Source organism: Dromaius novaehollandiae, chromosome 2 (genome assembly GCF_036370855.1).
Source record: "Dromaius novaehollandiae isolate bDroNov1 chromosome 2, bDroNov1.hap1, whole genome shotgun sequence".
Classification (NCBI taxonomy): Eukaryota; Metazoa; Chordata; class Aves; order Casuariiformes; family Dromaiidae; genus Dromaius; species Dromaius novaehollandiae.
Window position 1 is genome coordinate 1,778,700 of NC_088099.1, and position 16,429 is coordinate 1,795,128.

Consider the following 16,429-nt stretch of genomic DNA (forward strand, 5'->3'; position numbering starts at 1 on the left):
CGGCCCCGCCCCCGGCCCCGCCCCCTCCCGCCACACCTCTCCCCTCCCCCTCCCATCGATGCGCTCGGGGCTCGCTGCGCATGCGCCCCGCGGCGGGGCGGGGGCGGGGGAGGGCTGCGCGCAGGCGCGCGGCGCGGCGGAAGATGGCGGCGCCCGCGGGCGGCGCGGAGGCGGCGGGCCCGGCGCTGGGGCGGCTGGAGGAGGAGGCGCGGCGTCGCCAGGAGCGGCTGCGGGCCCTGCGGCAGCGCACGCTACAGGTCGGCCCCCGCCGCGGCGCCGTTGGGGGGGCGGGAGCCAAGCCCGAGCCGAGGGGGCCGGCGGACAAGGCCCGGGGGGTTGAAGGCCTCTCCCCGCCGGGGGGCCGCGGTTGGGGGGCGGGAGCGGGGCCTCTGGGGGGGGGCCGGGCACAGCGAGGGGACTGGGGGGTCCTAAGGGCTGGGGGGGGGGCGGTGCCCTGTGCAGGGAGTGACGCAGGCCTTTCTTGGGGAACGGGTAGACGTGCTGGCCCAGAGGGCCTCGGAGGGGGGTTTGGGGGCTGCGGGGTTTGGCTGGGGACAAGGGAGGGAGGGCGCTGAGGGAGGGGGTTTAGGGTGGGAGCAGGGAAAGCAGGGACTAGCGAGGGGGGGGGCTGCAGCAGGGGAGTGGGGCTGCCTCAGGGAGGGGAAGGGGCCCTGCTCCATGCGGGCAATGCGTAGAGATGGTGGTGGGAGCAGTGGAGAAGGGTGTCGGGGAGTTGAGGAGCCGTGGGAGGGTTGGGAAGCCCCAGGGGAGGGCTGTGGGGGGGGGAGCAGAGCGCTCTAGGCTTGGGCCTTCTAGAAATAAGGAGTACGGGGTCGCCTGTAAGGGGGGAGCAGGCTGCTCAGGGGTGGGCTGCCAGGTCTGGTCTGGCCAGGAGGAGCAGCCAGGGCAATAGGCGTTTGGGGGACACTTGAACCGTGTGTCTCCTTGGGACATTGCGTGTTCAACATGCCGGCTCAGCCCCAGTTCTGATACTGGTTTGCTTTGGTCTTCTGTGCCTGTGTTGAGCCCAAAAGGCCTGGCTAGGACTGGACCTCAGGCTCCTACTTGCTTTTCTGTGTTGCCTTTGCGCCATCACGTCTGCTAGTCTTTGCTGAGCAGCCAGCTAATGTGTTTAAGCCTCTGAGTTTTTTTCCATGTTATCTCCCTGGTTTCATGTGTTTGCATCATGTCTGAAATCAGCTCACAAATACTGTGTGATTACATGATCTGTATTGGATGGCGCCTGGTAGACGTGGTCTGCAAAACTGCCGGATGGGAGCCAGCCTCAAAACCCAGGCTGCAAGCGGGGCTTCGCGTGGGGATGAAAACTCAGCTTCATCCCTGGGTTATGGGGGAACATGTCGCTTCTCCTTGGTGCTTTCTGGTAGCTGGGGTCTTAGCTTCTATTTAACAGAGACTTTGAGACTTGATTATTTTCAGCTCGGAGTCAAGGAAAGGGAGGTAGAGGTTGCGTTGCCTGACCAAAGCCAGGGTTGAGTGGATCTGTAAACTGGGAGTTTTTGTATCTTGTGCTTGTTGCTTGTCCCCCTGGATTTAGAGATCTTCTCTGTGGGTGATACAGAGAATGGCTAGTAAGAACAAGGAAAAGCATGAGAGCTTGGAAAAGGATTCCTGTAAGGAGCTGGGACAATGATCCCAAGGCTCCATCAAAGTATCCCCTGTTCTTGCCTCAATCGTTGTGGAGTGACTGATCCAGATGGAGTGAGTTCAAAGCACAGTACTTGCTCGAATCCACTTTCTTTTTCCTATCCCTTAGAGTGAAATCCCAGGGTCATCTTAAAATGTTCCTATGGCAGGAAGCTCCTCTGCTGGAGCTGCTCCCGCGGTAAGTGCCCGAGGCACGTCCCTGCCCGTGGACACACGCGAGGAGGTTTGTGGCAGGCTGCTCAGTGAAGGGGGATGTTTATTGCAAATTAAGTGTGGTTGTGGGATGGCGCGAATGAAGTGGGTCGGGGTTGTGGTCAGCTTAGTAGCCCTGCGGATTGGAAGCTGCGTGCGTGTGGCCCCGTTCGGCTGTGTGTGCTGTGCATGGTGCAGCAGGTCCTGGCTCTGGCTCTGCCTCAGAGGATTTTACTGCAATTAGTATAGATCTTGTGTCAAGTGCTGCTGGCAGCAAAATGCCCGGGTTCAGTTCTTAAGGAGTTTTTCCGAAAAGGTTTGTGATGGGTTGAATCCTCACCCAGAAAACTTGATCTGTTTTGACTGGTGGTTCTTCTTGTGTTTGTAAATGATGAACTTGTGGGGGGAAAAAAATATTGGTGGTGAAAGGAGAATGCAATAAACTTGAGAAACTTGGCAGATCGGGAAACTTAAGCCTCTCCATAATGTGAATTGCGTCAGTTCTTGATTCAGTCTTTTTTCAATGTATTTCTAAGAAGTTTAAACTAAACTAAATGATGTCTTACCATTGTCTTTGCTAATGGGGATCGGTTGGTAGCTAACTGTGGAGGATTGAGATTGTTGTAAGCTATTTCGGAAGAATCCAAAACGTTGGTCACTGGTGCTTCAAACAGTAAAACTGAAAAGAGGAAAAAAGCAAGTCAAAATTCAGCTCCTAAAAGTAGGGATAATCTCTTGGGATCTAAAATAGCAAGTGGTTGTGGAGGGTGTAGCGCACAGTGTGTTGTTCTCACCTGGTTTACTGCTGCCTTTTTTTTTTTTTTTAAATTTTGAGTTGAGGTCTTCTGACTTGATCACTACGAGCACAAAAGCTGTTTTTATTTCCTTTCCACGAGTAGTATGTCATACACGGCACCAGCGTACCATGCCTTCAGAGGAAATAACAGTTTTTTACCCCGTGCAAAACTGATGCGTTCTTGGCTCAGCCTTGAACCGACCTGTTCATGGCTCCACAAGAAGGAAAAGTGACAAAACTGGGCTTTCTCTCTGAATTTCTGAGAAACTTCCCAAAGAATTTGTAACAGACTACTATGAAATTATTTCTTTCAGTGGGTGTGAATATGGAACGGAAATCGACCGTTTAACTTATTGTAGAATTAACGATGGCTTTAGCCTGTGTGTTTTAGTGCTTCAAAATCTCACTCATCCGTATTTAAAAACTCTTTAACTGACGTCAAATCCGTTAAAGCAAGAGCTCTTGTTCTTGCATCTTATGTGAAAATCTGAGTTGTCATGCTGGGCCTGATCAAGGACTTCCTAGCCCTCTGCTCTGTGATGATACTTCAGCAAGTGCTTGAAGGAACGTGTTGTGGTAGTAGTGCACATGTACAGAGATCTCTTCCGTGTGGATAACCAGCGCAGCAGGGGTAGGAAGGGTGGGAGCGCGGTGCCCTCGTGCAGGGAGGTGATTGAGAGCAGCAGAGAGCATCTGTGCTGCTCCTGTCGAGTCTCAGGTTAAAGTAAAACCTGAGCAAAGGCCCAGTGTCTGTCAGGCCACCTCACCTTGCAGGGGAAAATAATAATAATAAACAGAAATTTCCTGGCAGTGAGTAAGTGGGAACTTACTGGGACAGGCCAAAGTGTCTCATGTTTAGTGACTCCTAGCAGATCTGCCCTGATGAGTTTGTCCAGTCCTTTCTAAATCCATTTCTACTCTTGGCTTTTGCAGCATCTCGACGCAAGGAATTCCACCATTTAATTAATTCCACCATGGAAAGCTCCATCCTTTGGTTTTAAACCCCCTGTGATGTTCCCTTGTGCAGATAGTGTGAGAAATACTAAATAATTGTTTTATGTTTGTATGTATGATTTTATAGCGCTCTTGGTCTCTCTTCCAGGTTAAAGTTCTGATCTATGAAGTCTTTGTACAAAAAATACCTCCAAATTGTCTCTCCTATGTCCCTTTCTAGGTATGGGACACCCTTTTGAAGAGCGGGTGTCTGGCAGTGCGTGTGTTGCTCAGGATGTGGGGGACTCGTGGGCTTGTAGCGCTAGCATAGTATTTCCTGTCTTTTTTTTCTGTATTCTCATTTTGGCCACATCAACCTTTTTCAGCCGTCAAAGCTTGTCTACTTTTTCCAGTTCTCTATAAAAAAGAAACTACCTTTTTGTACACACTGCTTTGCTCGCTCCTAAGACTGTCATGACTGCACAGCTACTAATGCTCGTTACTAATCTTATTTATTTTTTTCTGGCTCCTACTCAGCCCCGAGGTGACACTTTGAGTGGGCTCCTCAGCCATCCCGGGACCTTTCCGGAGCAGCAGTGCTTGTTAGAAACCCTGTGCACGGGTGGTTAGGGTTATTCTTCTCCCACGCGCGTTGCTTCACACGATGCACTGAATTTCACCTGTTGCCTCATTGCTCAGTTATGCGGGATTGTAAAAACCTTCTGCAAGACTTCCGTCATCACCCGATTTCACTTTGAGTGATCTCATCTGCAAACACTGTTGTCTAACTAGTCGTGTCTTTCCCAAGTCTTGCAACATCCAGACCTGAGTGGAAGGTGCGGGGAGCAGGGGAGAGGAAGGCGAGCGGCTGGTGCTTCCTGCCACCGTGAAAACTCACTGCTTGGTTTGGAGATACCCCACTTTCAGTGGCAGTTGTGTATATTTAGGGGACCGGTTCCTGACGTCTAACAAGGAACCTCCTTCCATTCAGAGCTTCTCTGCAGATTGCCTCACATTTTGCCCTGAAGGTGATGTTCATCTCTTCCCAATTAGTGAGGAAACGAGTGAGGTAACATCCAAACATATAAAAAGCCGATGTATTATCTTGTGCCCTCTCTGAGCTTACTTGACCTGTTGCACTGCTTTTCACGGATCACCAGCAAATGGGATTTTTACTCAAAAATGTGATTGTTCGAGTTCCAGACATAATTTACATCTGAGAAATGTCAGTTGACATTTGCTTATACAAATGTGCTTAAAATAGTATGCAAGCCAACACTGGATTCCCAGATTAAATCCATGGCCCTGGAACCAGCAAAGTTTGCAATTTCAGGGCTGCTGTAAAGTATCAGAGAGGTCATTTCCCTGCTAAATTAAAATTGAATTGCCTTTCAGCGGCAAGTAATCAAATTGTGTCTTGTTTTATTACATATCCTACTCTAACTTGTTGGCATATTGAATATTGCTTCCTGTTCTGGCAAAAAAAAAAAACGTTTTTGAATTGTCTGACTGTAATCTTTCATTTGCAACTTTTCCTCTCTTAAAAAACAGCAAAAAAATCAAACCAAAATGTCTTGCAGCAGCTGCTGCCGAGCTTACAAGGCTCTGCGGGTTGCTGTATGGCCTCCTCCATCGTGGCTGGAAAGTTGAACGTCTGCTCGCCTTTGAATTGCCAGCTCGTAGTTGAAATGCCCTCCTTAGTCTGTGTCCTTTCTCGGAAACTCTTGGTTTTTAGGCTGCTCAGAAAGCACTGAGGTGCTATTTGGTGCTTTTGGGCAGTAGGATTCTTCCGTCTGTGTCAGGTTATTGTTTGAGACCATCTTTTCTTCCTTGGAATAAGTCTCATCTGTGTAGACTCAGCTGGTATGGGTAGCAGAGCCTTTTCGTTTTGTTTCTGTGACAGTCTTGCCAATTGAAATATCATTTGTTCTGGGTTTTTCTACCCCAAAAGATCCGTCCGTAACAGCGGAGGGCAAATCTGAAAAAAATTCAGTAGCCTGTTACCTAGAAGCCTTCAGAAATTCGCGTGAAAAGGTGGCGGGAGCAGTCTTTAAGGTAGACCTCGCTGCTGTGCCGTAGGGGAGGAAATGCACAGGGAAGTACTGTGGTGGTTTAAGTGAGCTGTGCGCATTTTCTGCCAGCTTAAGTTATTTAAAAAAATACCTCTGAAAGTGGCTGGTTATGTAACTGGCACTTAGCTAATGTTATTGCTGCCATGTCCTATTAACAGGAAAACCCCACCAGCTTTTGCAAGGAGCAGCCTTGTGAAAGGTCGCGTAGTGACGTAGGTCTTCTCAACTTCAGGCGTTTTTAACTTTGAAGTGGTCGGGGAGTAGCAAACGGCTCCAGCTCTTGGGATCCTGCACTGGGGGAAACTGAGGCAACGTTTTCCTGAGTAGCTCGCTCTGGGGTGGTGATATCTGTGAACGAGGCAGACCTCTCCTAAAGACAGCCATTTACGGAGTTAAGGATTGAAGAAGCGGACATCTCACATGCTTCATACGGCTTCTATTTTTTCATATGATTGGATAGTGGCAGTTGCATGAGTGCTGAATTGGCTGTAGTGCTCTGTCTGCTTCAGCCTCGTCGTACTCGTAGTAACGACTGCACTGAAGTGGTATCATGGAATAAAGCCCCTGGTTATCTGTTTGCTTCCCATGTCTTTTTTTCTTGCCTGACAGCTTAAAATCAGATAGAAACATTCTGTTTGTGTTTCTCATGAGGGCTCTTTTTTGCTGAAGAATAACTGTTGCTCAATTTAAACTTTAATTTAGCACGATTGTATTTAGTGTCTTTAGGATAACTGCTAAACTGACTCTTACCTCGCTATATATTTTGAAGGAAAATGAGAGAACAAGGTTTCCAAGTCTGTTTATAGCTACTGGCTGCATGCTACCTGGCTTGAGGTGTTCACATAGGCCTAAGCCTTGCAAACATTTTTCCAGACCGAGCTGGAGCGATGTGGCTGGCAGTGGGACAGCTTGCATATCCAAAACTACCGAGTATTTTCAGGACAGGGTCCTTACGGTCTGAGTTTCAGTATCACTTTGCAATTTTCTAGGATTAAAACAGGAGTGTGACTATGTCGTGTCCCATGAAAGCCTTTGCAGTTCATCAGCTATAAAATTGTTGTGCTACGGATTATGCTGAAGCTGTTGGGGAGCTTTGCCTGCTCAGTGCAGGATTCAGTCCAAAATGGTGTTTGGAGTAGAAAGCTCGTGCTTGTCCATAGATCAGAAGTTGCAAGGTAACTGGTGAGAAGCAGCAGGGAAGCTGTTGTGCCTGTGAATCTAAGCGGCTGAATGCTGTTGCAAGTCCTTCCCTTAGCACACAAGGAGCTGTATTCCCATAACTACAGCCTGCTGCTAAGGAAGTTGATAATTAACTGTAGTCACCTATATTTACAAATACTTGCCTACAGGTTGCCCTTGAAACCAGTTTTCTGATGCATTCACATCTGCCGGTTTTAGACAAATGCTTTGCTCGGGCGCGGCATCCAGATCTCCAAAATTTACAGTGCTTCAAACCCAGAAAATAGCCGTGTAATGTTGATTCTTCCTGTAGATACTTTACAGGCGTGTTCTGGGATACATCTGTAAGCACCAAGTAAATCAGAGCTTGCATCTGTTAAAAATACTGAGGCCTCTGAAAGATAACCAGATTTTTGGATCATCTCTTATATGGAAAACTGTGCTTGTAAAAGGCGGGGAGAAGAATTCAGGCCTTTTATTTGGCTTAGATATTCTGATAGAGCGACTGTGTCATAAACAAATGCTTTTTGGCCTTAGGGAGGAATTTTTGTTTTAGCTAAAAATACATACGTATCTTTAGTAGAGGACTTGGTAGCTCGTTCCTCTGGACGGCACCCGCAGAGGCAACGAAACGGTCAAATAAAGAAGCAAGCAAGTTGTTATCATTCTTGCAAGAAGCTAAGTACTTTTCCCACAGCTACTTATTTTTAGTAACAGATACTTGAGCCGTAGAGAGGAAGTGTTGTCTCAGGCGCTGCTTGTAACCCGGGTTTGCTCCTTTGGCTCAACTGCTGAAGGAGTTTTGCGTGTGACTGCCCTTGAAACGGGAGGAAATAGCTTCTGGCTACTCGTGGCGTGACCGGGCTGCGGCATGCTGCTGCTGCTGCGTTAATTTGGACTACTGGGGAGAGGAAGATGTTCATTTACCGAGGAAACTCGACTGTATTGGGCACTCGAGCTGAGGCAGCCTTTCTGGTAGTGAGTTATCAAGCCTTCAAAATGATTCCTGTTAGTGGTTGCGTTATTATATAGTTGCACCGTTACAGACTATGGAAAAATGAGCTCCAACTCTCTGTGCGGATATACAGAGAAGAGCGTGTTGCTTGTTCTGCTCTCCAGAACCTGCCACCAGGTGCGAAGTGCCAAAGCAGTCCAGAAGAAATGTCCTATATTTGGCTTTTTGAGACTGCTAGCAGAGAAGTTTAACGTGCCCTGGGACCTGGGTCAGGTTGCCATCCAGTGGGTTTAATTAAAGTGTCAAGAGCAGCTGTGGTTCCACCGCTGCTTTTCTCAGCCAGTTCCTCGGTTTCACAGTAATCTCTGATTCTAAAATTACTTACCGGCCAGGCAGCAGTGCTGCAGAAGAGGACTCGGGTGGTGGTAGGTTGGAGACTGGTGGCCGTGTGGGACTAAGCTAAAGGAACAGCTCTATTTTAGGAAGCAGGAGGGCTGTGGAGCACTCCTCGTGTTTTCCTCGGCCCTTCGGCGGTGCGCCGTGTCCTGTTTGAAGCTCCGCAGCTCAGGAAGGATATGCCACTTTGCTCAAAGCGGCGAGGAGACTTGGCAGAGAGTGAGAAAGCATGACCTGCAGGGAAGGGTAAAGCAAACCGGACTCCTTAAAGTGAAGGAAGAGAAGCTTGCGGGGAGATACGGCCATGGCTTTTATGCATGTAAAAGCAGCTATGAAGGGAAAGGGAACAAATCCTTTTTCCTGTCTGGAGGAGGACGACAAGATAAGGATTAATGGTCTTGCATTCAGCAGGGGAGAGTCGGGTTAAACCTTAGGAAGAGCTGTAGCAGGAAGCATCTCCCTGGTGTCACCTAGATGAGGCTGATCTTGCCTTTGGCAGGGAGGTGGACAAGATAATTTATTAAGCTCCTTCCGCATCCTACTTTCCGTAACAGCATTTTGGGCCAGAAGATTCACCTTGCATTATGCTGACATATGCAAAGTTGCTTTTCCTCTTGGAAAATTGTTCCAAAGTTGGAGGGTATGGACCTGGAAAGCTGCTGACAACAGGGGCCCAGAAGTCCTTAGCTCTAGTCCCACGTTGAGACTTCACGTGCGTTCCTCTCCAGTATGGCCTGCACCTACCTGTCGCTCACCCACTGCACACGTTACCGCTTGGCTTTTTCACTGCTGGGGCAGCTCCTCGGGTGTTTGGGGTGCTGTTCTTAGACCAAGGCTAGTAAAAGCAGATGTTAACGGCAAAGCAAGCTTGACTTGGGCACTCCTTTTCGTATTACTTTTTGCCTTTTCCAGTAGGCACCATTCCTACCTTGTCAGGCCACCAGCAGAGCACCCTAGCAGAAGCTGGCGTTTGGAGGCAAAATCTTTGAAAGGTCATGTGGATTTTTTTCCCTCCTCTTTAGTATGAAGCCACTGTCATATAATAAACCCTGTTGGGAGCCTCACACTTGTAAATGGAGGGTTAAGCTCATACAAGAAACTGGCAGAAAGCTTGAGATCTGATTTTTCCTGATGCTTATTAATCTTGGCTTATTTTTGCATTGTGTAATGGACAGAGGGTTTTTACATAATTTTTCTCTTTTCATCTGCGCTGCTAAAAAAGATTAACTGCTCCTTTTCAACACAAGCTAGACTGCGCTAAAACCTTGGCTCCTTTAATCTGCTGCTCGGTAGTCCCAGCTGTGCAGGGTTGTCTTCTTGTGGGAGCTTTTGCATGGGCTCTGTGGAAATAATGACTGACACGAAGCATCTTTTCATCCGTAGCTGAGAGCGTCCTTGTGCTGAATGAAGAGGAGCTCCAAAGGGTCATGCATGGTGGTGACATGAAATATGGGCTGGAGGAGAGCGTGTGTAAGCTCTCCTTTGGGGAATCTCACTTAGTCTTTTGCTTCCAATGAATAAACTCGTCTCTAATTTGTTCCTTTCCTTGTTTAAATAATCTTTTGGGGTAGCTTTTTTCTCTTTTGTTTAGAAAAGAAAAATCTGAGGCTGTGTGTCTGCTCCTTCTCTCCTCCCTAGCTGCTGGCCGCGTTGACCAGCTTCATCCCAGCGTGATGAGAGGTGGGTACTCTATAGCTACGAGCCCCTACAAGCTTTGTGAAAATAAAAGGCTGGATATAGGAGATTTTTTTCCTGCCCTACCAAAGGAGAGGCTGCAGTGTGAGCTCAGCTGTTATCAGCTATCAGGGAACCGCCTGGGGAGAGATGTGAAGTTGAGCTGCGGACAATGTTTTGATTGGAGCTGCCACTTTATTAAGCACCGGAGAACACAACCACGGGTCAGATCCACGGGAAACCAGGCCTCCTTGGTTCTGCTGATCATCAAACTGCCGTGATTCCTGCAGGAGTTGCACGTAGCATCCCTGCTCGGAGGAAATGCCCGAGGGCTGTTACTGGGAAGGCCACGTCAGTGGGGTCCTGAGCTCTCAGGCTTAGTAACTTGTGCTTAAATTCAACATGTCTGTTGAAAAGTAACGTGGCAAAAGGTCAGTCTAAAACTTCCCTTTCCATTTAAGCATTTGACTACCTTTCAGATTCGGTTTTTGAAGCTTTAAAAGCTTTTTCTTTATTCAAGTTTGACAGCTCCCAGTATCTTTTTTTTTTTTTAACTAGGTCTTGACATTGTTTTCCTCATGCCCTTAGTTCCATAAATACAGCAAATGCAAATCATCCTCCTATTCGGATCGTCTGGGGTGAAGCATGAACATTTCAAGGGTAATGTATTTCACCTGGAAGAAAGTAATTTGAAATACAGATACTGACTGGAAAAGCAGCGTAGATGTGAGCTTTCAGACACACTCCTGTGAGCATCCAGAGCTGTTCGAAGCAGCACACGCATTCCTGGGTGGGTTTAGGACAGCTACAAAGAACATTTTTTTAATAAGCAATCGTAAGTGACCTTTAATAGCACGTTGGGGGGCGATTAAGGGTAGCAAAGCAACGTGAAGATGCCGTCAAGGCTGATAGCGAAGATGATGTGGAGTACCTAAGGCCAGAGGTTATTTGCTAAAAGTTAGGGACAAGCCAAAATAAGAAAACATATTCTGTAAATATTCAGATTTTAGACCTTTCTTGCAACCGGTGCAGATGGCCGTCTTCTGTCTGAGCTTGTGCAGCACGTATGACAAGATACTTTATTCGTTTCTTCCTTTAGGTCTGCTGTCATTCTTGTGTCTCTTGGGAGACTGGTGGCTTTGTGCCTAAAACCACTGCGTGTTGCAGCTTCAGGTTATTCCCACTGCTTCGCGGAAAACAAAGCACATAAACAAGCAGCAGGAACGCCTGTTGGTCCGGGGAGAAAATGGTGTTTAGCCCTGGCCTTAAATCCTAGGCTGTGCTGTTAAAAGTTCGGGTGGCTTGGGACTGTTTGGGGATTTTGTGCTAAGGTAAGTGTTGGCAGCAAAGAGGAGATGCTGAAAGTGGATGCCGTGTTTCTGCTCGCTCACCTTTTCTGTCAAAAACAAACAGCTTAAGGAGAGCTCTCCAAAAATGCTTAATTTTTAGTGGTTGTGCTTCTAGGTGTGAAGGAAATGGACCTGGTGACACAGCTGAATATAGGGCAATCCAGCGATTGGGGATGTACAGCTAAAGGAAAGAGAAGGCAAAGGGTGCGTGTGGGAGATCTTGGGGTTTACTTACCTGAGACAAGGCCCTGGTATGTGACAGCCACCAATTTGCCATGTAAAAATAACTTGAGAAAATAGTAAACTGGACAGATAATGAGAAATAGTCCTCTCTTAAATACTGTGAAACCAATAGATGATACGGCCTTTCCAGCAAGGGGAAGGATAAAGCAGCTTACAGGCCTCCTTTGTCTGTAGTATCCGATTGCGTTTCCACAGGAGCGAAGCAGATGGTCGTGTTTTTGGTTTCTATGGAAGTACTTGTATACGTGTATTCCGGTATTTTGTGCACAATACGAGTGCGCACGTGGCTTTTGAGCCGGAGTTGCTGGGTTCAGATTCCAGTTTACCTTCTTGTGGCCTTGCCTCAGTTTCCTCACTTTCTCAGCTTTCCGCATGAGATTGTACGATCTTGAGGCCGCCGGGTCCCGTGTGCGTGGGCTGAGCCCGCGTTCGGCGGGGAGGAAGGCTCTCCACCTGCCCCTCCGTGCCTGCTTCTGTTTGCATCAGACTGGAAAACTTGGTTTGGCCCAAACCCAAGCTTTTGTTTCCCTTTGACGCTGAGGTTGGCTTGCAGCCGCGTCGGGTCGCCGAGGCTTTGCGCTTGCTCCCCAGAGAGGCAGAGGGGAACCGGGGGGAGGAAGACCGCGGCGCTGCCCCTTTCCCTTGCAGCGTGGCTTTGCGCCGTGCTTAAGGCCTGCCCCAGCCTCGGGCGAGGAGTTTTTCCCCTTGCAAAGGTCTCGTTGCTGGCGAATCTGCAAATATCGGCGGACTCTGACCCAAGCGCCTGAACCGCCTCGCGGGTCTCGGTGCCCCAGTCTAGTGTGGCCTGGCAGCTCGGCTCTCCGCCGTTCTCAGATGTGTGTTTTTGGCTTAGTTTTTTATTTTCTTGTAGCAAGCAGCCCGTGTTCCTGACAGCAAAGTGCGAAGGGGCTGAGAAAACAGTTGCTGTGGTAACAGAGCATAATAAAGTTATTACAGCGAGGCTAAAACATTGCATGCTCAGGGCTCCAAATGCTTGGTTTCTATTCGGGTTTTATTAAGAAAGTAATAAACTCTTGCTGCAGTGCCCGAAGGGGAGGCCCGAAAGCAGCCAGTGCCCAACGCCGGGAGCTGATCCTCGGCTTTGCCGTCTCTGCGGCTGCTTCGGGCCGTCCTGCAGCCCCTTTTTGGGGGTCCTCATGGCCGGGGAGGCAGTTTGCAAAAGGCCTGGGTAGAAAAGGCTGGGGAACAGGGTCGCAGAGCTGCTCGCAGTTGTTCGTGAGCTCACTGGTGTATCGTGAGTTAAAACAGCGCTGTGCACGACGCGAATAAAAGGTGGGGAAAAAAAGCCGCATTGTGTTTTGTGTGTGCGTCGCTGAATTGGTGGCAGCCGTGTGAAACGAGGGGGGATGCTACCGTTTCTCGGTAGATCTTCGTTTCCCTTACGGATCCTCAGAGTCGGTGTTTGCAGCCGAAGGGAAACGCGGGTCTGCCTGTTTGCAGCTCCTTGCTGTAATCGCTGGGGACAGCGACGGGAGCAGCTGTCTCCTGCGCGTGCTGTTCAACAGGTTTTATGCAAAGGAGCCAAAGAAATACGAGTGTTTCTGCTTTGGTTGTTCTTCCCAAGATGCTTTTATGCAGGCACAAGCCGACGCAACTTTCTGCCCTCCCTCCAGTGACCCGAGAAGTGGAGCTTCAGACAGCCTGAGTCCGGATCAGGCCCGCCCAGCGGGGAGCGGGGATGGCTCGGGGTCCGTCTGCTTCGGCTCCCGGCAGCGGTTAGCAATGGTGGCACAAAGCTATCGAACCTCAAACGAAGAGCTCTTGCCTCTCCAAAGGACGGCACCAAGAGAATGGCATCATCAACCTCTTTGGCAAGACGTACGAGGCGTTGTGCAGGCGATACTGTTTGGCACGGCCGAGACCAGATGGACAGTGGGGTCTTGGGGCAAAAGAAGCATCTTGTTCCACGCGATTGCAGCGTTAATCAGCCCGTGCCTGGTTTTGGGAACCCCCGTGCGCCGGTTCCCTCCCCCAGTCTTGTGCTGGGGTTGATGCAGGGGGAAGAGGAGCCCTTCTCGCTTCCCTTGTCATTTCTGCTCTTTCGTGGCTGTATGAGGAATTGGGCAAAATGTGACTTTTGCTGGCCTTGTCTCCGTGGGACCTTTTTCAAGGAAATGTGGGACTTTTTTTTCCAAGCTAAACAGCACCGTGCTCCTTCCTACCTTGCAGAAAGGTGGGAGTTAGCCCCCGGCCTGGGAAAATGTCCTTGTCGGAGTAGCAGCACACGTCGTCCGAGTACTTCCAGCTCATCCTGCCCCATATAACATGGGTGGTTTCCGTACCCGACGGGGGACGGTGCTGCCTAAGCACTCGGGCCGAGGCAGCCTCTCCTGGAGGTACCTGCAGCAGGTCCCATCCCAGCCCCGGGGCACGCGGGCTTTCTCAGGGCCGTTTTCCCACAAGACAAATAGCTGAGGCTCTTGCTGGCCTCTTGTTACAGTCTGTGTTATTTTTTTTCTTTGCAAAAGTGAGTGTCATGTATCGCATGGCCGTTAAACAGGTCTGAAACGGGGCCGTGCTTGGAGTCCCAGAGCCAGGAGCAGATCTTGGTTATTGTGCCGTTAGGCGTAGGTCAGCTAAACATTCATTCTGTGAAGCTGGGGTGAAAATTCTCCACCAAAAGCTGAATTTCCATCCGAATCCTGCAGCGGGAGGTGGTGCTTCGTGGCAGGCCGGTGGCATCGCCCCTTCTTCGAGAGGCCGGATCTCCCGCGATGCTCTGTGGTCCAGTGAAGGGTGGAGATGCGGAGAAGAACGGGCTCATAAGCAATGTTCCTGCAGAGAGTTATTCTGCTTTTCAGTTGAGCATTTTGTTTTTGGCGCATCTTAAACCCCGCTTTGGCTGTGACCTTGCATGAATCACGCAGGCGAGAACTTCAGTTATTAAAACCTCGTCTCCTTGCAACGCCCAATTACTTTGGTGACTGGCTGTAAATACTGCGGTTGCACCTTCTGTAAAGTCCTCGAGTTATCTGCCGGGTCGGTGTTCACTTAGCCTCCCAGCATCCCCCTTGGACTTTTCAGCTACCCCAATTTTGTGGACAGGGAATTAAACTCTGCTGAAATAACGTGAGTATCCTAAAAAGCCTAAATGAACGGCCGGCTCCGTGTTACCAAGCCACCTTTCAGCTCCGTAAGCACAAGGTTGCTGTTAGTCACGGAGGCGTTTTCTTTAAAGTCTGGTTCCCTGGCAGCCTCAAAGCAGATGATTTTGATGATAAGGAAGATGAGAAGGTCCCAGCTATCTCCGCGAGCCGGCGAGTTTCCCCAGGATCTTTCTGCCTGGAAGAACAAAGTTGAACGCAAAGCGAAAGCTGGGGAGCCGGGCTTGCGTTGCTGCCTGGCCGGCTGGCGTTGCTTCTCTGCAGGCTTTTTTGTTTAATTTATGAAGGGGAAAAATAGACTCCAGAAAATAGGTTAATCATCAGCTCCAAAAATGCAGAGTGAGATCTGTCTCGCACCCGAGCGGCACCGCTTAATTAGCGTGGGCAAAGCTGTGGCTTACGCTTGTGAAACTCCCTGCGCAGTTTAACTTACTTTATTTTTTAAATAAATATGGAGCCGGAGAAGATTGGCGCATGGCGGTTCCTGGCTTCGGCAAACGTTTCACCTTTCAACAAGGTCTTTGTGTGTAAACACAAACCTAGTTGTAGTCGCTGTTTTTTTTCGTTTCCCCTTGCGGAGAAGTGAAACCGGCCATGTGTAGCCTTCGCTTTTGTTTCTGCTTTTGTCCCGGAGCTACGATGGTGACAGATTAACCCGCGTAATTATTCCGAAAACCCGAACAAGCCAGTGTGGCCCCCTCTTCCCTCCCGCCCTCGAGAAGGATGGCTTTGCTTCTCCAGGCTCTGAAATATTGTCCCAGTCTTGCTGGTGGCTTCTTGGCTTGAAAAGAGCTGATGGTTTTTGGTTTTGTTTCTTTTCTGAGTACAGAATGGGATTATGTGACTTGGTTAAGGGAAAAGGGGTGGGTGTAAAACAGGCGTGCTGGCTGGCCTAGCCTGGAGTAATCCTTGAGTTTAAAACATCTTTTTGCAAGATTCAGATGATTCCTCAGTGTAAGGTGCTGTAAATCAGCTGCTTTTTATTGGAAAGGGGTGCAAGCATGTTAACCTGTTGCATTCAAATAAATACATTTCATTGCTGATGGAGCAAGTTGCGATGGTCTCCTCTTCGTGGTGGCTTCGCCTCGGATGCGTTATTGCTTTTCTGTGTAATGAAGACAGCCTACAAAACCCAGAAGCCTTGCCACTGCTGTCACCATCACCGCTATCAGCAGATATCAGGGAGCAGCGTTTCGCTGCGTGTCTCCAAATGCCCAAATTGCTTTCGTTCTGCTGTTTCAAGGCTGGATGCTTTCCTTGCATCTCTGCAGATGGAGCATTGAGCAGTCCCTAACGGGCACTTGTTTCATTTCAGGCACTGCCTCTGACTCTGCCGCTTCCCTTTGGGGAAGGTTTTTAGACTCAGGCATCAGAAAAGTACCACATTACCTCTCCAGTGTTAATGGTTTGGTGCCTTTGCAGCTCGGCAGCCCTGGCCGTTCTCCCTCGCGTGCCGGCATTTCCCTGGGAGCAGGCTGAGCATCCCCGCTGCCTCCCGCCGCCGAGCGCTGCTTTTTTCACTTGGTTGGTTTGTTTTTGAGCAGCGCGGCGCCTCGCTAACCAGAGGCCACGGCTTCGCTGGGGATCGCGAGCCCGAAGAACGGGCAGCGTCGTTTTTTGCATTAACAGGGATGACTGCTGGGGATGCTTGGCGCGGCGATTGGGAGAGGACTCCTCGTTCGCACCACGTTTGCGGGTGGTGACGATGCGCCTGTAATAACAGCCTACCGCTGGCGACACACACCGTCTGCGTGTGCCCATCGTCACAGGAGCGGTGACACCGTCAAGCTGCGGTGACCCGGCTGGATCAGCATCATGAGAAATGGGGTGAGGATGGGGACTGAAAC

The 16,429-nt window shown here is 49.6% G+C and overlaps 1 protein-coding gene and 1 long non-coding RNA gene across 2 annotated transcripts in view; both read left to right on the forward strand.

Annotated features, from left to right (window-relative positions):
• The first annotated feature begins 83 nt into the window (after positions 1–83).
• Positions 84–16,429, forward strand: part of CCDC12 (coiled-coil domain containing 12) — a 38,275-nt gene continuing 21,929 nt past the window's right edge. The window contains exon 1 of the mRNA XM_064505641.1: positions 84–257. Coding sequence (XP_064361711.1) covers positions 144–257 — 114 coding nt within the window. The 5' untranslated portion in view covers positions 84–143. The remainder of the gene's footprint in view (positions 258–16,429) is intronic.
• Positions 879–15,629, forward strand: LOC112980689 (uncharacterized). Its single transcript, XR_003258474.2, has 2 exons — positions 879–9,871; positions 9,958–15,629. It is a non-coding gene; the product is annotated as an uncharacterized LOC112980689 (long non-coding RNA).